Raw genomic sequence first — 25997 nt, forward strand, 5'->3', positions numbered from 1 at the left:
AGGACTTCTTCGAGCGTTGTCTCCATGAGCTGCTTCCGTGGGTTTGCCTCCTTCAAATCATTATTCTCAATCCTTACGCGAGGTTGTATACGAATTGTACGAATGACAATTGTTCGAATAACAATTGACCTTCTGCACAATTGACCGAATTTAAACGGTCAATTAGGATATATATGCGGGGGGGAAATCCCCCGCAGCCCCCGACCCAATACAACCCCCAACCCAACCCCCCACCCAATCCCCTTATATTATTATTACCCCAACCCAACCCATTATATATATAAAAATGACCATACGGTCAATTGTGCAGGAGGTCAATTCGGACCCCTGTTATTTGAACAATTGTATCATTCGAACAATTGTAAACAAACAATTCGGGTAATACCTTACGCGATACTCCGAGTGAAGCGCCCTGGCGTCCCAGCTCCCTGCTACGAGCTCACCAGCTCTGTTTGGCTGCTTTGGAGCTACTCGCATTTCGTGTTCCTTCCTGTCACCAGTCTTCGCAGGCGACTGGCGGCTCTCCTTCTTTGCAGTTCCTGTGGCGCCCAAAAGAAATTTGCTCTTCCATCGGTCCCAACGCTCACACAGGGCTCCTTCCTCTGCAGGACTTCCTCGAGCGTTGTCTCCACGAGCTGCTTTCTTCCATCGGACCGTCTGCATCCACTAGGCTTCCCGACCTACGCCGGGGTAAGTGACTCTTCTTCCGTCTCCCGGTGTCTTCCTTTTAAATGCCCCAGCACCTGCGAAGTTCTTACAAGCACTAGAGTGCTTCTCCTGCTTCCCGGCTCCAGCAATCTTCACTACTACAGACCTCTTCCTTGTCTTAATGCCGTCAGTCAAAGGGGGGAAGATATGAATTTTGCTATTAGTCCTGACTGGATGTTTTAAGTCAGTGTTACAGAAATGTAGTTTTGAGGAGTTTTTATTTAGTTCTGATGGAACAGTGGGATACCGTAGTACGATCTAGTCAGTCTATTCCACTCCCATTAGGGTTGTCTCCCCTTATGTTGTCCTCCAACAGATAGCCACTCCCAGGGTCAAAGTCAGGTAGCTTCTGCCTTTCCCTGACCACACAAGGGGAAATTTTGCCAGGCGAAGTAGTTACAACATTGCTAGATTCATCACAGCGTGCAACCCATTCTTTCAAACAAATACTTTGCTTTCAGCACTGAGGTTTTTAAATCTGGAGTTCTAATAGCAACAGTCACCCACCTCACCCGCTGTGAGCTTCACATGCCGGTAACAGCACCGGATCTGGTACTGCCTAATGAAGCCTTCGAGGGGAGTGATTATTCCTATTCTAACTTTGACTTTAAGGTCATTTCAACTCATCCAAGTCCTAGCTCTCACGGTCTACCTACTAGAAAATCATATTGGGCCTGGATGGGGCTCTTTGGTGATGCACAGGTAGAGGAAAAAGCCAGGTACCCAAAAGCATGTGAAGGGGATAGCTGTGATAATTTTATATTTACTGTATCATTCGGAATGCATTGGTCGTGATACATCTTTGGCAAATGGAATTTCTTTATCCAAATGTGCAGGGGGATTAAAAACTGCAGAATCACTAGCATGTTAATGTTTCCTTTTATTGTGTATTATTGGCATCATTTGTATTTGTATTTGTATAGACTGTAGCACGAAATTGATGTGTTCCTAATCAGAATTGCTAATGCATTTAGTGTAAATTAGCCTACTGGAACATTTCTTTCTCCAAATCTAAATACCTTTGCAATTCCTCTGTTATAGATGACCATGAAGACAGGAAAGGGATGGGTGGACATTGGGAAACCCTCTCTTGCTGAAGAATTCCTTCAGATTGCAGTTAATGTAAGTTTCTGATTGCCTAAACTCCCATATGCAAAACAATCTGCTCCCATGTATAAAGGCTGCTTAATAACAAGTACTGTACACTGCCATACCCAAAAGGCGTGTTTGCCTTCTCAGCTGCCATCTCACTGAAAAAAGGAAACATACAACTAACTCTTGAGCACTGGTGCTTGGTTGCCATTCAAGAGCAAGCATTGTCTGATTCTCAGAGTGAGTCTTTCAGTTTACATTTGAGCCATTCTATTCACTGGCACTATTATCGCCAAAAGATACAAAGCATTTATAGTCAGTGAGGACCTGCCCTAACATCTTGGCTTTGGTCCCTGGCTGTCAAACCGAGCTCCACTGCTGTATCTGTCTGTTGTTGTGACAGTGATGACTAGGGTGTTTGGATTTGATTTGATTTGGTGCCTGGACTTCAAAAAGCAGTCTGAAACAATTGTACTTTGCCAGAATGAACCTGTATTGCATGCAATGCCATTTAAATGTTTCAGAACATGTTTTCATTTGACACAATTCATGATGCCAATATACGGCTGTAGGAAGAGCGTATTTCTTTTATAGAATCTATAACCGTTGGGGGAAAGATGGTGAATTGCAACTGACATTAAAGGGCCTGGGATGCTTCAAAAAATCCTGATAGTCTATAACATCAGTGTTACTCCCAATTGTGGTCATTTTGCCAGAAACAAATGCATGATTGTTCTCCTCAATGGACATTTTTTTAAAGGGGGAGAGGTAGACCTACGGTAAATTAAGTGATTTGGTGCCCAGTAGAAAGGCCAGTCCCTAAACAGCAGCGAGCAACATCTTGTTTTAGCTGCTTCTGGATTTGATACTAGTGTCTGGCCATTGCTCAGTGCTGGAGTAGAGTAGTGTGAGACAAGAAGAAAATGAGGTTGTCCCATATATACAATTTAAGCACCGGGTCTCAATGGGAATCAAAACACAAGCACATATCTCCACAAATTACCTTGGAGTTTTGACATAGCCAGATCGTCAAAAAACACAAAAGGATGCTGGCCTAATGGAGCAATCTGTGCGGCCCACAGTCTTGGGAGTATAGCTTAGGGGTAACGCGCTTGCCTTGGAAGCAAGATGATGCGGTGTAAAACAGGTTCGATCCCCGGATCTGCGCTTAGAAACCTCTGAGTATTAAGTGTGTTATAAATAACCAATTATTATTATTAAAAAAGGAACAAGCAGAAGAACCCAGGGCTCAGTTTGTGAATGCTTACAAAGAAAAAAACATGTAAGATATGGCTAATTAGATAGGAGCATTCTAACAAGTCTCGCAAATATAAACACAGTTAGTTGACTTTATTGTTTTTTTGCATAAAAGGAAAGAAAACACATAAATAATACATAATACATAGAAATCAGTTGTGCAACGTGCAAAATACTTTGGACAAATACAACAAAGATTTACAATGTAACATACAGATATATGAGATAATTGATCAAAATATGAATGGGTTAAATTCCTAAACATCAATACAAGATGCAAATGTAGAACACACACTCACACATCCACCAGACTCACAACCTCACCCACTCATCATCATGTATACCTCAATCACACATTATGATAATAGTTAATTCCAGAAATAAATGACGTATTAATAGAACATGTTATGTGAAACTAAACACATCCAATGACTGGTGAATATATCCATTTGGCGCCACACTTTTTTGAATTGTGCACCAATTCTAATCACCTTGCGTTATACTAAAGTGACGCATAGGAGCATCATTTCATTACAAAATATATCACATGGAGTTCATCGTTGATATACAACTGCCAACTTGTGTTTCGGGCAAGCAGTGCAAACAGTTAATCTAGAGAAACCTGACCTTCATCAGGGAAGACCCAAATACGGTTCACTGGTAGATGGAATGTTCATATATGTACTAGCAATCTTGACCGCTACACAGAGCAACAAAACCCAGATCGCACAGTGCTATTGACCTATTAATCCTAACTTAGGACTGTCTGTTGCCATTTTCTTTAAATCTCTCATCACAGGAGACTGATCTGTAAAAGTATCACTTGGAGTTTTGACGGTCACAGGAACAAAAGCCAAAAACCCACACTCACCCCGTCCCACACGGAGTGTCAGGGGAAACGATTACATCCATAGGTGTGGCAAGACTGAAACGATACAACACATGTATAATGTTACAATATGGTGTTGTCAAGTCATGACTGTCCATGGTTAAGGAATGCGAGATTGTCACAAAAAATATCTCAAAAAATCCCCTTTGTGTTTTGACACAACCAGGTCATCAAAAAACACAAAAGGATGCTGTCCTAATGGAGCAATCTGTGCGGACCACAGGACAAACTAACTACAGCAGGACTAGCCAAGTCTTACTGGATAGACCCTGCTACCTGTAAGGAGCAGATAGAACAGATGAAACCGGGCATCATTATAAAGTATTGTAGACCCCAGAGTTGTAATACTTGGCTAGCTCTGCTCTTTACCTTCTAGATTAGGGACAGTGAGGCATTTTCCAAAACTGTTATCATTTAATAAAAGCCTATAACCATAATCATGGGGCCTCTTTGTCCATGTCTCATTCCAGGTTCCTCACGTATGGTGTTAGGCGTGGGATGGGGCTCAGTTGACACAAACTGGGGAACCCCCAGATTTGAAAAATATGGGAACCGAGCCTCTGATCCATCACTAGCTACAGAAAAACTTATTGGATTCAACCTATTTATTAGCAGGGGAGAATTGGTACAACCCGGAGACAGAATGCTTATTCCAAATGATTTGGTTCTAGTACAACCCTGCCCTCAAATGTACCTATATTAGGTTAGCCTAGCTTGGCGATATGGCCTAGACGTCCTAGCAGGTGTCTCTTCACCCTCTGCCTTCTCTGGAACTGCTTCTCCTTCCCTCCTGCGGACTTGGAATCCAACATGAGGCTACGCTCGACCTTGTGAACTGCCACGCATTTATGGGACTTGCCCACTCCACTTGGAGCTGATTACACACATGACGTGTAAATTTGCTTATTTACTCTGCGCGCACTTCGTGATGTTACTGGCGCATTCTACCCTGCCTGGTGAGTGCTTGGCGTGGATAAATGTAATTTCATGTGTTTTGCTGCGCACCGCCATATAAGAGGCCTGTGCATGTTACCACCTTCCAAGATGGTAGATTGTTCTTTCATTGCCATTGTCCCTACCTGCTTCAGCTCCTGCTGTAGCGTGATTGGTCCCTAGCTTAGTCAAATGGGCCAATCCCAACGCCGGCAGGTGGACGCCGGCCCGCCTCCCCAAGGCCCACCTTCTAAGGCCCTGTTTGTTTCCCTGTGCGTTGTTCCGGATCGTGAGGTGAGTGGCTCCCCCACCCCCCGCTGCACCCTGTATGCAAGTGTACTCCCCCCACCCCGCTGCACCCTGTATGCAAGAGTACCCCCCGACCCCCGCTGCACCCTGTATGCAAGTGTACCCACCCCAGCCCCTGCTGCACCCTGTATGCAAGTGTACCTCCCACCCCTGCTGCACCCTGTATGCAAGTGTATGTCCCCCCACCCCCGCTGCACCCTGTATGCAAGAGTACCCCCCTCTGACCCTCTGCTGCACCCTGTATGCAAGCTAACACCCCCTACCCCCGCTGCACCCTGTATGCAAACGAACGCCCCTACCCCCTGCTGCACCCTGTATGCAAGTGAACGCCGAACACCTCCACCCCCCGCTGCAACCTGTATGCAAGTGTACCACCCACCCCCGCTGCACCCTGTATGCATGTTAACTCCCACCCCCTGGTGGCTAGTGTACCTCGGAGTGCATCCCCACCTCGCCATACCCTAGTAAGTGTATGTAGCTGCCCGTTTTCTTATTAACTGGGAACATGTTGAGGCGAAAATATGGAAGAGAGTCCTTAGCCTCCCAAACTCTGTTCCAATGGCCTTGGTTCGATATGAGTTGGGCTTCCTGTCTCTTTTATTCTCCATGGAATTGAGATGGGTCTCATTATTTAGATTGATAAAGGATCCCCAATGTGACACTCTCCATGGCCAAATGATTAAGGGGAATAATACTTTTTTGGAAATGCTGAAAACAAAATCTCTTGATATCATCCTAGCAGCAGACACGGATGTCGATACCCTGAATTCCAACCTTTTGAGATCGAAGGAATTTATTAAGAGAAGGGACTGATCTAGGATCATTGAGGGGGGGTAAGGGCAGCTAAATTGTCTACTAACTTCTCCCTATATGATAGACCGAGAGCTACCCTCCCTACCTATCTGAGACAGTTTCCAGATCCTAAGGCAAGGATGAACTTTCTTCGATTTAAATTGAATATCTTGCCGACGCTAGAAATATTGCATATTCGTGATAAGTGTGTGTATCCATCAGACATATGCCAAGAATGTGATGAAAATGTTAAACAAACTATGAAACACTTAATTCTATCCTGTCCGGGAACAAGGGATTTGATTCAGGGGCGATTGCAGAGGTTCTTTGATAGAGGGAGATGGCCCGATCCTAATGATTTCTGGGAAGGAATAATTGCTGGTAATGAAGTTTTTCTGTCAATAGAAGTAGTGAGACTACTTAAAGTTTTAAAATGAGTTGATTATGTTATTGTATAATCTTGTAACAAGGAAATGTTTTAGTCTTCTTTTGATATACTGTGTAAAAAGTCAAAATTCTGTTTGACTAATATGCACAATTAAAAAAATAAATGTAGCTGCCCGTAATACCCTGAGGCCTGCCTCATGCTATTGCCTGTTGATATTAACCTATCTATAGTATGCACTTGCCACCCCGCTACAAAGGGCCGGCCCCATGCTATTCTATGTTGACTTCTATCATGCATCCACGCATGGCATGCCTCCTCGGTACTATTATACCTGGCCAACACACCTACTCATTGATTATGACTTCGCATATATGAGTCGCTGCCGCCACGTAACCTGTGGCTGACACCTTGTATTTGTGCACCATTTTTGACTATGCAACTGCCTGTAGCAGCCGCCATATAAGACATGGCTGGCACCATGCTGTTGCTTACTGATTTTGACCACATATCCTGTATAGATGGCAGCCATACAAGATGGGTGAACCATATAGTTTTCGCCCTTATCCTTGTAACCCACATCAAGCACTTCTGTAACTGTATGAAGCAACATGTATGTATGCTTCAAATGCACTTATGTAACCAAGTAAGCCTTCATAACAGCACCACAATGCCCCAGGGCAGTTGTGCGCTTTACAAATGCAAATAAATAAATAGTTGCAAACTATAGAGGGGATGTGAAGATCTTAATTTGAAACAGTGGGAACGAGGCATATCAAATAAAGGTGGGAGAGAAAATAGCTCACGAAATCCTGGAGAAAGCTTTGTTCCCCAAAATGGAGGAAATCAGGAAAGCGGATGTAACTGAGATGGGGGAAAAGGCTTTGGGGATGCAGAGGAGGATTCCACAGTAACAATTTAGGCGGTACAACCAAACACCCTTTGCGAGGAAGCTGAAATAATTCCTGTTTTACCATTTGCCCAACAGAATGACCCCTTGCTGGCAGAGCCTTTTCTACACTTGGTATCTGAAGAAGGGGGTCTTTTTAAGGAATGGGCTACTATGTAGAGGTGATCTTAGCTCTGAGGGTATTCCCAGATCTCCGATTATGGTGCCTAAAAGTCACAAAAGGATGGTGCTGGAGATTGACACTCCCATTTAACAGGTGGTCACTTAGGAGCAGCCAAGACACAGGTTTAGGTTATAAGCCGATTTTATTGGCCTGGGATATATGCTGATGGGGAAAATGTTGTGCTTAGCTGTGCCCGGTGTCAAAAGATTAGCTCCCAACTACCTCCTCCATCCCCACTCCAACCTTTGCCTATCATTGGTGTGCCCTTTTCCTGCATATGTATGACCATAGTTTGCCTCCTTGAGCCATCTAGGTTGGGGAATCATTACATCTTGGTAATAGTAGATTATGCTACTCGATACGCGGAAGCTTTCCCATTATGCAGTAATACGTCCCAACACATTTTGAAGTACTTAATCCCATTTTTATCACAATTTGGTTTCCCGAAGGCCATCCTTATGGATCAAGGTACTACCTTCTTGAGTCATTTAATGCTAAAGGTGAAGGAAATCCTACACGTTAAAATTCTTAGTACCTCTCTCTCTACCACCGGGAAAACTGACAGATTAATGGAATGTTTGACCAAGACCCTTAACAATGTCATTCAGAAATTGGTTGAGGCTGACAGCACAGCAAAAATTGGGATATTAAGATACCCCGGCCGTTTTTACCAACTCCAAAACCCTCAACAGGTTTTTAACCATTTGAGTTACTGTATGGTAGGGAACCACAGGATGTCCTTGACATGCTAATGGAGACCTGGGAGGAGAGGGAGGAAGCCCCGAGAGCGATAGTTCAAACCCACCTGGCTATAAAACCCAAGAAAACCAAAAGACCTTTTATGATAAAATAAAGGCCATACTTAGTTCTTTCTCGATGGGATTGAAAGTTCTTGTTCTCCTGCCAACATCCGAGAATAAGATGTTGTCTAAATGGCATGGACCCTATGAGGTGATTAAACAAACAGGGCCACACTATCGAATCTCCCAACCAGATAGGTAAATCAAGACCCATACCTACCATACTTATCATATAAACCTCCTTAATAATGATAAGGTGATGAATAGACCACGTGAATTGTATGCAGTGATCTTCCAGCTAGCGAACCCTGGGTGTGCATCAGCGGCGCCAGAAACCTCACAAGCTCAGGCAGTTGCATTTAATCACTATTTTGTGGAAGAAATAGAGCTAATACAGGAGAAAGTCTGGGCTATTAAGCTACCAGATCCCCAAGAGGACCTGGACAAAACTGAGGAGATGAGCTTAGAGCATACAGCACACAAGATCGAAGTGTGCAAAAATGCCTTCACATTCACGGAAGTCTCGGAGGAAAGGATTTGTCTTTTGCTCACCGCCTTGAAGCCTATTAATGATACGCTCTTTGCCATCCCATCATCAGTGGCGAGACAAATAGCTCCAGACATTGCCCCTTTTATCACAAAATGTGTTAATAAATCACTGACATCAGGGGTAGTACCTTTAGTTCTAAAAAAAAGTCAGTGGTAACACCGCTGTTAAAAAAAGCGAACCTAGACCCAAAAAATTTCCAGAACTACAGGCCAGTCGCAGGACTACCATGGCCCTCTAAAATTCTGGAAAAAGTGGTGACCACTCAACTGCAGAACCACGTTGACCAGGAGAATCTGCTAGACCCATAACAGTCTGGTTTTCGCCCAGGCTTTGGGACAGAGACGGCGCTACTAACAGTGTGGGATGATTTGTTGGAAACAGCGGATCAGGGGGGCAAGTCCTTGTTGGTCATGCTCGACTTGTCCGCTGCGTTCGACACAGTGGACCATAGGACCATATTGAGACGCTTGAAGGAAGCGGGAGGGGTGGGGGAAAAGGCCCTGCAATGGTTTAGATCTTTCCTCTGCAGCAGAGAACAACGAGTTCGACTGTGAGATTTCCTGTCAGACTCAGTACTACAAAGTTGTGGAGTCCCTCAGGGATCCTCCCTCTCGCCACTGCTCTTTAATTTGTATGTAAAACTGCTTATGGATATTTTACGAAAGCATGGCATACAGTTTCACTCTTACGGGGATGACGCCCAGGTGTTCCTGAGAGTACAGAATCAAGAGGAAACTTATGAGAGAGTGGAACAGTGTCTACAAGAGATACAGAGTTGGATGTGCGCAAATCGGCTATTGCTGAACGCCAGCAAAACTGAAGTAGCTGTTTTGCCTCAAAATATCATTTACAGAAGGAGATACTGCTCCCCCCTTGCTTCTTGGGGATGCAGCTGAATTTCTCCCAAAAAATTAAGAACTTAGGCTGTATTTGGGAAGACAAAATGGAAAGTGGAGCTCAGGTGAGTGCCAAGGTGCAGGCAGCTTATTACTCATTACGCATGTTGAGACATATTTTACCTTTTATCGCGAATGAGGATAGAGCGGTCATCACCGGTACTCTGGTTAACTCAAAGCCAGACTATGGCAACGCATTATTGTCAGGTATCACAGCTGACCAACTGCAGAGGTTGCAGCTGGCCAAAAATGCAGCGGTTAGACTGGTGCACAAGGCAAACAAATCAGATTCAATCTCTACTTTGAGGAAAGCTCTGCACTGGCTGCCTGTAAAAGAGAGAATAGAGTTTAAGATCCTCTGTCTGGTCTACAAGGGCGTGAATAAGATAGGACCAGCATACCTATCAGATAAAATCATAAGGTACATTCCTACCCGACAGTTGCGCTCGGCAGACCAAAATCTGCTGGGTATACGAGGCACCGAATGTGTGAAGAAAGGAGATCGTAGATTCTCTGTCTATGGGCCCAGAGCGTGGAACAAATTACCTAGAGAAATCCTTGACATCAAAAGCCTCTCGGTTTTCCGGAGGGCTGTAAATACTTACCTGTTCTGCTAGGCCTTGACAGAGTAATTTCTTCTTTTTTGTTAAGTAACCCTCATAAGATCCAGTGGAACTCTCATGGACATACGATCAATTGAAACATCTGCGCCCAGGCACGATTTAGTTTGTTAGGTGCGCGATACAAATACCACAATACAATACAATACTTAAGAAATGGAGAGAGGATCCCCTAAAACACACAACAGCGGGACTGACTAGTCTCTTAACAGAGGAGTCAGATGAAAAAACTTTGATTCCTTCCCACCTACCACAGACCGAGAAACAAGATCTAGATGACTAGAATACTTATTGGAACAGTTTTCAGATGTCTTTAAGAATTAACCAGGCAGAGTAAACGTTTTTTTTTACTACATCCGCACACCCCTAGGGAAGGTTGTCCATATAAAATCATATCGGATCCCCGAAGCAATACAAGAGATAGGGCCTCATTACACAGATGGCGGTAAGGGTTTACCGGTACCGGTAAGGGTACCAGTGCCGGTAAACCCTTACCGCCTTACTACGAGGTCCCTTTGTGGGTTCCTACCTTAACGGCTGGTTTTACTAGCCGTTAAGGACGGGACCCGCAAAGGGACCTTGGAGGTAATTATGGTACCGCAATTTGCGGTACCGTAATTACCGCCTTCCCCATTCCCATTGAGCCCTATGGTGGCGAAAATGGGAATGGGGAAGTGCTATGGTGAATGGGGAATTACCGCCCCCACACACCTTGGAATATGGCGGTAGTTCTGCCATTCACCATGGCGGACTTAGTAAAATACCGGCGGCAACCATGGCGCTAACAGCGCCATGGTTACCGCCGTCCGTGTAATGAGGCCCACAGTCATACAAGTGGAGAAGATGTTAAATTCTGATATTATTCAACTATCCCAGAGTCCTTGGTCCTCGCTGATAGTACTCTTTGCCAAGGCAGATCAATCGTGGAGGTTCTGTATTGATTTCAGGAAAGTGAACGCGGTGTCCCAATTTCACAGTTATCCTATGCCAAGGATAGACGATCTGAATGATCGATTGGGAGAGGCTACTTTCCTCTCCACGATTGATCTGACAAAAGTTTACTGGTAAGTACCCATTAATTGGGAGGACAAGGAAGCCTTCTCCACCCCTATTGCACTATTCCAATTCAAGGTGTTATCCTCTGGACTACACAGGGCATTAGCCACATTTCAAAGGTTAATGGACCAAGTCCTTCGGCCATACTCCTCTTTCTGTGGGACTTAAATCGATGATATAATCATTCATAGTAGGACGTAGAAAGAGCATATTATGCACCATCTCCATTTAGTCATCAGAGCCCTGAGAAAAGCCGTCCTTACTGCCAACCTGAAAAAATGTCACTTGGCGCAGTCAAGTACCCCAGTTTCTTTGTGAGAAATAGACATGTTCAACCCCCAAAAAAAAAGTTCAAGTCTGTGCAAGAAACCCCAGTACACAAAGCAAAGAAAGATCTGAGAGCCTTTTACGGTGGGTTGGGTATTATAGACGATTCATTCCCACTTATTCCTCTATTACCTCTTGCCTCACTGATAAGCTTAAAAATGCGGAACCATAAAAGATAAAATGTAGTCCAGAAGATCAAAACTGTTTTGACAAACTGAAAATAAATTGTGCAGTGGGCCAATATTAAAAGCGGCAAATTTTAACAAAGAATTTATCTTGCAAACAGACGCCTCACATGTTGGGTTACAGGCTGTTCTTTAACAAGATTGCGATGGTATCGAACATCTGATTCTTTATTAGGCGGAAATGACATCCTTGAGAAAATAATTATGCCACAATTGAGCTTGAGGCCCTAGACATAAAGTGGGCAGTTTCATACTTAAAATACAATCTCACTTGCAGAAAGTTTAGGCTGGTCACTTATCATTCACCATTAACATGGATCAGCCTTCATAAAAGACACCAATGCGTGAGTCATGCGCTGGTTCCTAGATATGCAGCCCTATTGCTTTACGATAGAACAAGGGAAAGCAAGAGTTCAGGGAATATAGACTATCTTTCCCATTTCCCAATAGATACTGAAAGAACCAGCAGCATTATGTGAAGGGTATGTAATAAATCCAATGATGTCATTACTCCCTTTCCAGCGGTGACCCCCCACCCATGTAGCCAGGGGATGGCAGCTGCTACCTGATCCTGACCCCAGGGGTGGCTAAATGAGGGAGGATCACATGGGTGGAGATAGTCTCCCAGAGGGAGTGGTTATATCAGAAGATGAAACATGGTATGCCCTTTTCCCCTTGCAGAATGAATCTCCCATATAAAAAACCTTAATGGCCTATTGTGTTTCTTTCCCTGCTCCCTCAAAGGAAAGTGCTGAATTCTCTCAATCCGATCTGCAAATCACTTTTCAAACACTGACTTGCCTTCAGAAAATGTTAAAGCTTTTCCTCCAATGTCTTCATGCAAGTCAGTTAAAAGGAACTACTGTTCCCAGCAAAATCTTAACACTCGACGAGTAAGAGGAATGGAGGAATAAAGAGCAGGAGAAACCCCTAGCACAGGCAATGCTCTAGTTGTTGGGGGTGTTCACCTGTACCCGGACCTTTACAAATGGATCACCACAAGAACTGCTGGTGGGAGCGTGCTGCTGCTCTTCGTACCACTGAGGAGCCGAGAAAGAAATGTTGGAGCCGACAGACTCAAGTGTCAAGTAGAGAAAGGCAGCGACAAGAAGATTCCATGCGGGAACGCCAGAAGCAAGTGCAGAGCTCGTGGACGTACGCCACTGGAAAGAAGCAAAAGCACACGTACCAGAGACCCGCGATGCGAGAAGAAGCCCAAGCAAATTCACAGAAAGCTGGGAAGCCAAAATCTGAACAGTGCGAGGATGAGAAAATCTGTCGTCTGTCATCTGCGGGCTGCGAGCAGAACAGGAAATACCATGAAAAGCCGGTGAGTCCATGCTGGGGCAAAGGGGACTGGGGGGGTGTTTTGGCAAACACGTGGCATGTTAAACGTTAAACAACCAAAAACGGTTAATAAAGACAGCCGCATGTTAATATCGAAAACGAGAAAGGAAAATTATTTTCACCACAAAAGGGGTTCCTTGAAGTTTGCCCTCATGTACAAAGGATATGAAACAGTAATAGGTTAATATTTACCGGACAATGTGAATTAATCAATAGTGCTAAGGGGGTGATTTACCAAAGGTGGAAGTGTGAGCACAACACTACAAAGCAACAGTCTATGGACAAAAGGAATTTGGTAAAATAACGAATGTTGTGAATTATCAAACGTGGGATGGCAGACAGGCAATTACAAGTGTGCAACAAGTATGTGAATGAGGAAAGCCCTGGCAGGAGAATACACCAGGCAATCACAAGTGTGTGAATACAGGAAGTCCTGGCAGGAGAGTATACCAGGCAATCACATTTGTGTGAATGCAAAAAGTCCTGGCAGGAGAGTACACCAGGCAATTGCAAGTGTGTGAATGCAGAACGCCCTGGCAGGAGAGTATACTAGGCAATCACAAGTCTGGAACTATAAGGGAACAGAGAAACCATGACAGGAGAGTATACCAGGTATCCTAAAAACCCAAGGTCAAAGATAAATATACATGACATTGGTATTAAACAAGAGGAAAAACAAGAACTGTCATTATTCAAGAAGTGGTGGAGAAGAATCAAGGGGAAGGGAAAACAACCCTTTGGATTATGGAGCAACAACCTTGAGAGACTTTTTGTTGTTTTGTTGGAGTTATTTATTCCTTTTACCATTTAAACATTTTTGAAACACTGAACATTATCCTTTTCACCTTAAGATTTATTTAATTAGAATGTGAGGTTCTGAATAGTACTTTGGACATAAGACGGTTTTGTTTTGGACATTCTGACACTGACAGATCCTTAGTTCTGAGTTTAGGTGGGGAAACACCTGTATTGCAGGGACAGCGAGACATTTTTCCAACCCCTTTTATTTATTAATAGAAGTCTCTAGCCAAAAGCATCTCTAACTTGTGTCTGAGTTTCATTCCTGGCTCCTCAAAGGTATGTGATGAATCTGATGATTTCATCACTCCTTTCACAGTGGAAGTCTCTCTTCATGTGGCCAGGGGACAGCAGCCACTACCTGATCCTGACCCTGGGGATGGATTTGCGAGAGAGGATCACATGAGGGGAGGCGATCCTATGGAGGATGGCCAGCCATCATCAGATGAAACAAAACATGGTATCCCCCTTTACCCTTATGGTGTCACACATCGGGGTCTGAGTGACCCGCGCACCTCTTCTTCATCACTCCCGGTGAAACAAACCAACAAGGTACCTACCAAAGTTGTGACGCTTTGCCACAATATCTGATGTTTTTCAGCCCCTTACTTCTCTCGGTGGCGGTTACCCTGGAGGTTGGGCTCAACAACATCAAAGGTATCAAAAACCTAGCCTACAACTCCCAGGAAACCTAATTTTGCGTGTAGTTCCGACTATGCGGAACGTGAGCTCTGACGGGCTTATGGCGCTCCGCCTCCTGAGTATATTAGGCACTGCAGCGGTAAGGACGCTGCTTCTGATTAAAGTTGCAACCGGCATCCGAAGTTTCGTCTTCTGTGCCTTCCAGTCTTCCTGTGTACCAATTCCTGAGAATTCTCAAATACTTTTGACTTCCTGTGTACCGGACCCTTGCCTGCTCTACGGTTTGCTTGTTTCCTGATTTTGTACTGTTTCTGCCTACCTGTGTACCACACTTTTGCCTGTTCTACGGATTGCTTTCCTCCTGATTCTGTACCGTCATTAGCCTGCTTGTGTATCGGATTTTGCTGCCTGTTTACTGGATTGCCTTCCTTCTGTCCTGATTCATTTACCACCGCCTTCTCTTCCCAGCTGACTTTAAGCACTGTGTACTGTACTATTCCAGTGTTCTTTTGTGGATTTCGACTCCATTCCGAGGTTTTGGATTTGTTCCCTCAAGTGCACGCAAGGACGCTTTGCTGATTAAAAACAAATTTCTTTTTCTGAAAGTGCACACAAGGACGCCTTGCTGAATACTGTGCACCTACCCGTATCTAGTGCGCCCCTCGTGCCGCCCGGGTATAGCTTCCCTACTAACCTTCCTGTTTATTGTTTTGTACCTCCGTTGTTCTAGTTTAGGTTATTTCAACTCCTGTCGAATTCCTTCTGGTAAGACTTCCTTCATTTCTATTCCTATCTGAATCTATTCATTTCTTACCCGAATCCTCAAAATAGAAGTTAATTTCTTTTCTGTACTTACAGGGGAAATTCCATTTGTGTTCCTTTTCGATGATAAGGGGAGTGGGTGACCCAGGTACTTTCTGCTTCTGAGAGGCTTTTCTCTTTTGATGATCTTTGCTTTTTCCAAGTATTTACCAATTGTCCTTTTTCTTTTTAGCTGGGTCCGTGGCGGTGTGTTCTCCCCGCTCTTTTGGGTGATCAGTCTCTCAGTCTGTAATTCATTACAACTGAGGGTCATATCATCAAAAAGAGCTTATCCCCTCAACAGAGAGGAGGCTCAGGTGGAGGCTCCATCTCGAGCTCTTCAATCAACATCCAGTACTTCCTTCCTGGTCGCTTGCCTGAAGCACTCGCCGACCGGTGAGTAACATATGGGATATCCCCTCCATTCCTCATGCCTTAATGGCATATAACTCCCTTCAACAACCTGCAAAAAACTTGCTGGTGGCTTTCTTCAAAACTCAGTAACAGATAAATGACAATACTCCTGCGTCTAGTCCCCTTTCCTCCATCTTATGGGACATTCCTCCGTCCTGTGGGATGGGACCGGAGCACTTTGCAAAAGCATCAACATGTTCCAAAAATTGTAGTCCTTCCTCCCTTTTACGCAGGGTACTGCACGCGGCCGTAACCCCGCCCATTTTAGCTCCGCCCCGCGCTTCGCCATCAGTCCTTTTCTCCGCTCGTTCGAGACTGGATGCACTTAGCATCTGCAGAAGTTTTTTTTCTTCCAGCTTCCTCCTCTGGCTCTCACTTGCGATCGCGTGATAGTCTGTCTATGCCTTTTCAGCTAGACTTTCCGAATTGTTCTTCCTGTCAGCGACGCTTTGCTAGGGTGGATCCCCATCCTCTTTGTTTAGAGTGTTTGGGTCCTGACCACCGGTGGACTTGTGTTTTTATTGCGATTCCTTTTCGGTCCGAGAGCTCCAACGGCGGTTAGAGCGGTGGGAGGAGGTGTTTCGTCGCACTCCTCCTACGCATCTCCAATCCTTCATCGACGAGAAGAAGAAACGCCTGGTAGGTTCTTTACTTTTTAGGGCACCCCGGCCGGGGGACTCCTTTCCGGGGTCTTCTCGGTCTGGGAGGAGCGTCAAGGGCTCTGTTACTGTGGCTTGCCCTGAGGTGCCGTCTAGGCCTAAAAAGTGTACCGGAGTTTTCTCCGAGGGTCTCGGTAAGGGGCCTGTTGACACCGGATCACAATCCGAGGCCCCTCCTGTGGGGGCTGTTTGTAGACCTAGTTCTACTGAGTCATGGGGTACCGGAGCTCGCTCCGAGTCCTCCTTGAATGGAGCTTCCCTCATTTGTACCGGGGTGCACCCCGAGGCCTCGGGTGGGCTTGTCAGTACCGAACTGAAGTTCGAGGCACAGCGTGAAGAGGCTTCTACCGGACGCCTCGTTTAGAGGCTAAGGCGACCAACAGTTCTGAGAGGCCTGTTAAGGCCCTGTCGGTGAAAGGTGTTCCTCATCGTTCCCGCTCTTGTGGTGACCCCAGAACTGCTGAGGGGGCAAGGAGTGAGGTTTCGAACCGTAATTCCTCCTTTACCAGCAGTGCCGAGGTCCTTCCTGCGAAGGCTAGTTTGGCTATTAGTATGTCACAAAAATATCCTAGGCCACACAGTACCGGCTCGGCCGAGGTTCCTTGTGTTAAGGCTAAAATGAAGACCTCTGACCCACTTTTGGGGACCCCTGCCTCACTTCCATACGTGTCGCAGTTCTCCTCAGGTGCCGACAAAATGGTGGCAGTTCCCGCCAAGACCACGGTGGCCATTTTGGATACAACCCTTATAACTACGCCATCGGCTTTAGGTGTAGGGGGTGCTCTTTCAGGTGAACATCGGTTTCATTGTGCACATCCATATCTTCCAGTTTATGACTGGAACGCTCGTATGCCTCTACCGCACAATGTCTCGCTGCCGGCGGCATCAGCGCCCTTGATTTATGTAGACAACAGCGGGGAAGGGCCCTCTTGGCAACCCTTTCCCCTGAACCCTTGGAATAACCCTCCTCATGAGAGGCCTCCTCCTGTCACACCTAAGACACCGGATGAGGACGTCTTTTTCGGCAAGTTCAAAAACGTATGCTTTCTGATCCCATGAAGGAGTACTTTAAGGGCCTGTTTAGGGAGATATGCCCGCCCGCGCCTAAGGGTCCCGGCTACGTTGCTCCGCCGGCGCCGCCTTTACCGGCTGGGCTTCCCCCAACTCTTCCACCTCGCCTCCATTGTCCCCAGTGGACAAGGCGATTGTGATGCCGGATGTGACTGAACCTGACCCGGATTTATTGGATGATGTACAGGGCGATCAGGACAGCGAAGACCAGCCCCGCTCTATCAGAGCCTGTCACGACCGGGTGCAGGACATGATGTGTCTGTTGGATGTTCTAGTACCCGAGGCACCCGCCCCGCAAGATGGCGTGCTTTTGGGGGCGTTCGCCTTGTCTCCTTCGGAGCGTACCGGCTTGTTCTTACAGAAGGACGTTTTGGCCGAGGTCCGTAGAGTATGGGAGAAACCACACTCTGGACTCTCATTCTTCGGAAGAGGTGGGCTTAGCGTTGTGTCCACCCCCCCTCCTCCACGGTCGATACTGAGGCCACTTTGCAGTCCAGACCTTTCGGCATCCTCTACTTCAACTGCTATGCAGGTCCTGGGCAAAGTGGATAAACTTCTTGACTCCCTTGGGTGGAAGATTTTTGCTAACTCGGCCCTGCAATTGCATCAGGCCAATGCAGAACTGGTGTTAGCGGGGGCGAATATGAAAATGTGGAAAGGTCTGTCACAGTTTGAGGAATTCATCCCCGCAGAAAAGCTTGAGGACTTTAAGGCGGGTTTGTCAGATGCTAGGGTCCTGGCTCAGGATCTGCTGGAAGCAGCGGCTCATCACGTCGACACTTCGGCCTGAGGCCTTATGCTTGGAGTGGATACTTCTCGTCAGGCTTGGCTGCACGCCACCAAGTTCTCTAAGGAGGTGCAGGATAAGGTTTTGGATCTGCTGTTTGACGGCAAGGAGCTTTTTCATTCCACAACGGATGTGGAGCTGACCAAAATGAAGGATAGCACCCAGACCGCCAAGTCCTTGTCTGTCCTGGTGAAACCACCTTTTAGGACGCAGAGACCGTTGTCACATACACGTCCCTCTTCTGGCTTTAGGGGATTTCTGGACTGAAAATCCCACAGAGTCAACACCCCTTCAGGGAATTCTCGCCCGAGGCAGCAACGGAGTCGATATTTCTCCCGCTCCTCAGCCTCCTCCTCAGGTTCAGGTGGTGCTGCCACCGAAAAACTAGCCAAATGAGGGTTCTCTGCGCTCGCACGAGACCCCGGTGGGAGGACACATTGCGTCACATTGGGAGGCGTGGCAGACCATCACCGAGGATCGTTGGGTCTTGTCAGTCGCTCGGGCTGGCTTCCCCTTGCCCCTTCCCCCTACCCTTCAATCCTCCTTTCCAGCAGTCGGTGTCGCCCTCCCTCAAGGCCGAGATTCAGAAATTATTGGATCTCAGAGCAGCGGAACCTGTTCCCCTAGCGGAACAAGGGTAGGGCTTCTACTCCCGAATGTTTACGGTGCCCAAACCCAACCAGGCTGGCCTGCGCACCATTCTAGACCTTTCCCATTTCAATCTTTTCCTACCCCAAGAGAAATTCAAGATGATCACGCCTGGTCAGATAAAGTCCTCTTTACAGATGGGCGATTGGCTCAGCGTGGTGGACCTTCAGGATGCATACATGCACATTCTGATCTGGAATCCATACCAGAGATTTCTGCGTTTCTCTGTGGGAGAGGAGCATTTCCAGTTCTGAGTGCTTCCCTTTGGCCTCGGCTCGGCACTGCATGTCTTTAAGAAGATGATGTTGGTGATTGCAGCTTATCTTCATCTACAGGGTATCCATGTGTATCTTTACTTGGACGATTGGCTTTTGCGCAGCCCTTGCCCGCTGAAAGCCATGTGCAGTCTTCAGTCTCTCCTCCAGCTCCTGTTCTACCTTCGGCTGTCGGTGAACTGGCAGAAATCTTCCATGACGGTCTCTCAGGACTTGATCTTCCTGGGTTTTCGCTGGAACACGTTAGACTGCAGAGTTTACCTGACCGGGGACAGAATGGCGGATCTGTTGGCCATGTGTCAGATGTTTGCGCAGTTGGAGAGCATGTCAGCCTGGTGGTTTCAGAGGCTTCTAGGCGTAATGGCCTTGTGTGTATTGGCTCTTCCTCTTGCTCGACTCAGGATGAGGCGGACTGAAATGGCTCTTCGGGGCTCTTGGCGTCAGGCGGTGGATCCGGACTCCAAGATGGTTTTGATTTCAGCTTCCATGAGAACGGACCTGGTGTGGTGATCGTCTCTCAGCAACTTGTCAGTAGGTGCAGGGTTTCAAGACACTGCCCCGATGGTGACGGTCACGACGGACACCTCCCTCCTAGGGTGGGGTGCGACGTTGGATCTTCTTCAGGTCCCGGACCTTTGTTTGCCCAAGGACAAGCTCCTTCACATAAATCATCTGGAGCTTCTGGCGATTTTCCTAGCGCTCAAGGCATTCAGGCCGGTTATTGCCAACAAGGTGGTCCGTATCCGCACGGACAATGTCGTGTCAATGTATTACATCAACAAGTAGGGGGGCACCAAGTCTCCTCCTCTTGTGGATCTGTCCATCCAGATTTGGGAATGGGCGGTTCGGCATGGTGTCTGGCTGGTAGCAGTACACATCCCGGACCAGCTGAACGTCACAGCGGATGCCCTCAGTCAGCGGCCAATGGTCAGCTACGAGTGGATATTGAAAGCAGAGATCCTCTCACGGATATTCCAGTGTTGGGGCACTCCGGAAGTGGACCTCTTCGCAACTTTGTCAAACAAGAAACTTCCTCTGTATGCCTCCAGAAATGGTCTGGGAGTCTCTTCTCTGTGGGATGCTCTCGAGATTCCTTGGCACAACATGAGGGCCTATGCTTTTCCGCGTCGGCCTCTGATTCATCGGACAATTTACAAGCTGAGGAACATGGTGAACGGTTCTCTTCTGCTCATAGCCCGTGGTGGCCGGCCAGTGTCTGGTTCTCAGAACTTCAGCATCTGTCGGTGTGTGCACTGATCAGGCTACCGGTGAGTCCCGATCTGCTTCACCAGAAGGATCATCAGCTGTGGCACCCCTCCCCACAATCATTCAGCTTGGCGGCATGGTGCCTGAGTTCGGGTCCTTAGAGCATCTCAACCTGTCGGCTGATAACATGCGAATAATTCAGGCAGCCAGGAAGCCCTCGATGAGGTCCCAGTATAAGAGCAAATGGCTTTGGTTCTGTCACTGGTGCTTAGCCTCATAGCTGGACCCCAGGGTAGCTACGATTGACACAGTGCTGTCCTTCGTGTCTCACCTAGCGGAATCCGGCTTTCATGTTCTGTCATGCAGAATTTATCTTTCGGTGTTAGGCGCCTACCTGTCTATGGACCAGTGCTCTTATTCACTGTCAAATCCGGTGATTAGGAGGCACTTTGCGGGTTTGACGCATCTTTATCCCCTGGTTTGCAGGCCACACCCGACGTGGGATCTGAATGTATTCCTTACGGTGTTGTGCCATAAATCCTTTGAACCTATGGCCACGGTAGACCTTAAGCACCTTTCGTGGAAGGTGTCTTTTTTGGTTGCCGTTACTTCAGCAAGGCGTGTGAGTGAGCTCCAAACTCTGTCGCTGGAGCATCCCTTCTTGGTTTTCCACAAGGATAAGGTGGTCCTACGGACAAATCCCTCTTTTCCATCTGAATCAGTCAATCTCCCTGCCGGTATTCTTTCCAAACCCAGCTTCGGAAGCGGAAAGGGTTCTACATTGCTTGGATGTTAGAAAGGCTCTCAAGTTCTATCTGGACAGAACATCTGAATTTAGGAGCTCTTCTCAACTTTTGGTGACCTTTGGTAACCCACAGGGTAGGCAGGCCTCTAAAGCGACTATCTCCAGATGGATCGCGGCCTGTATTACGGAGTATTACACTGTCATGCGCACCTGGTGTGGGGTAAGGCAGCTGCAGTTGCCTTTCAGAGAAATGTCCCTTGGGAGACCATCGCAAAGGCGGCTACGTGGGCCTCCCCATCGGCTTTTTGTAAACATTATTGTCTAGACCTGAGCTCCAGGTCTGATGCTCAGTTTGGCCAAGCTGTGCTGAAAAACCTTTTTCAATAAGCAGATTTTCCATCCACCCGTAGTTCCTGTGAGGAGTGCTTGGGAATCTCCCATAAGTATGGAGGAAAGGGGACGGGATGTAGGAGTATAACCATAGTCCCCTTTCCTCAATACGCCCGCCATCCCCTCTAATAAGGTTCCTCTATTATTGCTTAAAGGTCTCTGACCTGGCGATAGAAAAGGACTGATGGGCGATGCGCGGTGCGGAGGTAAGATGGGCGGGGTTACGGCCGTGTGCAGTACCCCGTGTAAAAGAGAGGAAGGACTAAAATGTTTGCAAAATTTTGATGCTTTTCCAAAGTGCTCCGGTTCCGTCCCACAGGATGGAGGAATGTCCCATAAGTATGGAGGAAAGGGGACTATGGACTAGGAGTAAGGTGGTCACTACGGTGAGTAACCTGGTTAGATCTGACCATCAATCGCCTGTATATGAATCCTTTGAAAATAATGGGGCAAGGAAGAGGAATGGTGTTCTGAGGATCCTTAGAGCATGAAAGCCAACACTGCGCTATATTAATTGGAGAGAAGAGCACAGTGCTGGGATATTTAAAACCTGACAGCTGAAGGGAGATAGACGCTGACAGGGGCATGCACCTCCCATCAAGTAGAGCGAAGGCCCGGGAAGGTCTGTCACAGTTTGAGGAATTCATCCCCGCAGAAAAGCTTGAGGACTTTAAGGCGGGTTTGTCAGATGCTAGGGTCCTGGCTCAGGATCTGCTGGAAGCAGCGGCTCATCACGTCGACACTTCGGCCTGAGGCCTTATGCTTGGAGTGGATACTTCTCGTCAGGCTTGGCTGCACGCCACCAAGTTCTCTAAGGAGGTGCAGGATAAGGTTTTGGATCTGCTGTTTGACGGCAAGGAGCTTTTTCATTCCACAACGGATGTGGAGCTGACCAAAATGAAGGATAGCACCCAGACCGCCAAGTCCTTGTCTGTCCTGGTGAAACCACCTTTTAGGACGCAGAGACCGTTGTCACAAACACGTCCCTCTTCTGGCTTTAGGGGATTTCTGGACTGAAAATCCCACAGAGTCGACACCCCTTCAGGGAATTCTCGCCCGAGGCAGCAACGGAGTCGATATTTCTCCCGCTCCTCAGCCTCCTCCTCAGGTTCAGGTGGTGCTGCCACCGAAAAACTAGCCAAATGAGGGTTCTCTGCGCTCGCACGAGACCCCGGTGGGAGGACACATTGCGTCACATTGGGAGGCGTGGCAGACCATCACCGAGGATCGTTGGGTCTTGTCAGTCGCTCGGGCTGGCTTCCCCTTGCCCCTTCCCCCTACCCTTCAATCCTCCTTTCCAGCAGTCGGTGTCGCCCTCCCTCAAGGCCGAGATTCAGAAATTATTGGATCTCAGAGCAGCGGAACCTGTTCCCCTAGCGGAACAAGGGTAGGGCTTCTACTCCCGAATGTTTACGGTGCCCAAACCCAACCAGGCTGGCCTGCGCACCATTCTAGACCTTTCCCATTTCAATCTTTTCCTACCCCAAGAGAAATTCAAGATGATCACGCCTGGTCAGATAAAGTCCTCTTTACAGATGGGCGATTGGCTCAGCGTGGTGGACCTTCAGGATGCATACATGCACATTCTGATCTGGAATCCATACCAGAGATTTCTGCGTTTCTCTGTGGGAGAGGAGCATTTCCAGTTCTGAGTGCTTCCCTTTGGCCTCGGCTCGGCACTGCATGTCTTTAAGAAGATGATGTTGGTGATTGCAGCTTATCTTCATCTACAGGGTATCCATGTGTATCTTTACTTGGACGATTGGCTTTTGCGCAGCCCTTGCCCGCTGAAAGCCATGTGCAGTCTTCAGTCTCTCCTCCAGCTCCTGTTCTACCTTCGGCTGTCGGTGAACTGGCAGAAATCTTCCATGACGGTCTCTCAGGACTTGATCTTCCTGGGTTTTCGCTGGAACACGTTAGACTGCAGAGTTTACCTGACCGGGGACAGAATGGCGGATCTGTTGGCCATGTGTCAGATGTTTGCGCAGTTGGAGAGCATGTCAGCCTGGTGGTTTCAGAGGCTTCTAGGCGTAATGGCCTTGTGTGTATTGGCTCTTCCTCTTGCTCGACTCAGGATGAGGCGGACTGAAATGGCTCTTCGGGGCTCTTGGCGTCAGGCGGTGGATCCGGACTCCAAGATGGTTTTGATTTCAGCTTCCATGAGAACGGACCTGGTGTGGTGATCGTCTCTCAGCAACTTGTCAGTAGGTGCAGGGTTTCAAGACACTGCCCCGATGGTGACGGTCACGACGGACACCTCCCTCCTAGGGTGGGGTGCGACGTTGGATCTTCTTCAGGTCCCGGACCTTTGTTTGCCCAAGGACAAGCTCCTTCACATAAATCATCTGGAGCTTCTGGCGATTTTCCTAGCGCTCAAGGCATTCAGGCCGGTTATTGCCAACAAGGTGGTCCGTATCCGCACGGACAATGTCGTGTCAATGTATTACATCAACAAGTAGGGGGCACCAAGTCTCCTCCTCTTGTGGATCTGTCCATCCAGATTTGGGAATGGGCGGTTCGGCATGGTGTCTGGCTGGTAGCAGTACACATCCCGGACCAGCTGAACGTCACAGCGGATGCCCTCAGTCAGCGGCCAATGGTCAGCTACGAGTGGATATTGAAAGCAGAGATCCTCTCACGGATATTCCAGTGTTGGGGCACTCCGGAAGTGGACCTCTTCGCAACTTTGTCAAACAAGAAACTTCCTCTGTATGCCTCCAGAAATGGTCTGGGAGTCTCTTCTCTGTGGGATGCTCTCGAGATTCCTTGGCACAACATGAGGGCCTATGCTTTTCCGCGTCGGCCTCTGATTCATCGGACAATTTACAAGCTGAGGAACATGGTGAACTGTTCTCTTCTGCTCATAGCCCGTGGTGGCCGGCCAGTGTCTGGTTCTCAGAACTTCAGCATCTGTCGGTGTGTGCACTGATCAGGCTACCGGTGAGTCCCGATCTGCTTCACCAGAAGGATCATCAGCTGTGGCACCCCTCCCCACAATCATTCAGCTTGGCGGCATGGTGCCTGAGTTCGGGTCCTTAGAGCATCTCAACCTGTCGGCTGATAACATGCGAATAATTCAGGCAGCCAGGAAGCCCTCGATGAGGTCCCAGTATAAGAGCAAATGGCTTTGGTTCTGTCACTGGTGCTTAGCCTCATAGCTGGACCCCAGGGTAGCTACGATTGACACAGTGCTGTCCTTCGTGTCTCACCTAGCGGAATCCGGCTTTCATGTTCTGTCATGCAGAATTTATCTTTCGGTGTTAGGCGCCTACCTGTCTATGGACCAGTGCTCTTATTCACTGTCAAATCCGGTGATTAGGAGGCACTTTGCGGGTTTGACGCATCTTTATCCCCTGGTTTGCAGGCCACACCCGACGTGGGATCTGAATGTATTCCTTACGGTGTTGTGCCATAAATCCTTTGAACCTATGGCCACGGTAGATCTTAAGCACCTTTCGTGGAAGGTGTCTTTTTTGGTTGCCGTTACTTCAGCAAGGCGTGTGAGTGAGCTCCAAACTCTGTCGCTGGAGCATCCCTTCTTGGTTTTCCACAAGGATAAGGTGGTCCTACGGACAAATCCCTCTTTTCCATCTGAATCAGTCAATCTCCCTGCCGGTATTCTTTCCAAACCCAGCTTCGGAAGCGGAAAGGGTTCTACATTGCTTGGATGTTAGAAAGGCTCTCAAGTTCTATCTGGACAGAACATCTGAATTTAGGAGCTCTTCTCAACTTTTGGTGACCTTTGGTAACCCACAGGGTAGGCAGGCCTCTAAAGCGACTATCTCCAGATGGATCGCGGCCTGTATTACGGAGTATTACACTGTCATGCGCACCTGGTGTGGGGTAAGGCAGCTGCAGTTGCCTTTCAGAGAAATGTCCCTTGGGAGACCATCGCAAAGGCGGCTACGTGGGCCTCCCCATCGGCTTTTTGTAAACATTATTGTCTAGACCTGAGCTCCAGGTCTGATGCTCAGTTTGGCCAAGCTGTGCTGAAAAACCTTTTTCAATAAGCAGATTTTCCATCCACCCGTAGTTCCTGTGAGGAGTGCTTGGGAATCTCCCATAAGTATGGAGGAAAGGGGACGGGATGTAGGAGTATAACCATAGTCCCCTTTCCTCAATACGCCCGCCATCCCCTCTAATAAGGTTCCTCTATTATTGCTTAAAGGTCTCTGACCTGGCGATAGAAAAGGACTGATGGGCGATGCGCGGTGCGGAGGTAAGATGGGCGGGGTTACGGCCGTGTGCAGTACCCCGTGTAAAAGAGAGGAAGGACTAAAATGTTTGCAAAATTTTGATGCTTTTCCAAAGTGCTCCGGTTCCGTCCCACAGGATGGAGGAA

The 25997-nt window shown here is 47.5% G+C and overlaps 1 protein-coding gene across 1 annotated transcript in view; it reads left to right on the forward strand.

The window, feature by feature from the left end:
• Positions 1–25997, forward strand: part of TEX11 (testis expressed 11) — a 3096519-nt gene that overhangs the window by 759599 nt on the left and 2310923 nt on the right. Inside the window, exon 6 of the mRNA XM_069612434.1 lies at positions 1750–1830. Within this exon, the coding sequence (XP_069468535.1) occupies positions 1750–1830 (81 nt within the window). The remainder of the gene's footprint in view (positions 1–1749; positions 1831–25997) is intronic.

This window comes from Ambystoma mexicanum, chromosome 5p (genome assembly GCF_040938575.1).
Source record: "Ambystoma mexicanum isolate Mex_15411 chromosome 5p, UKY_AmexF1_1, whole genome shotgun sequence".
Classification (NCBI taxonomy): domain Eukaryota; kingdom Metazoa; phylum Chordata; class Amphibia; order Caudata; family Ambystomatidae; genus Ambystoma; species Ambystoma mexicanum.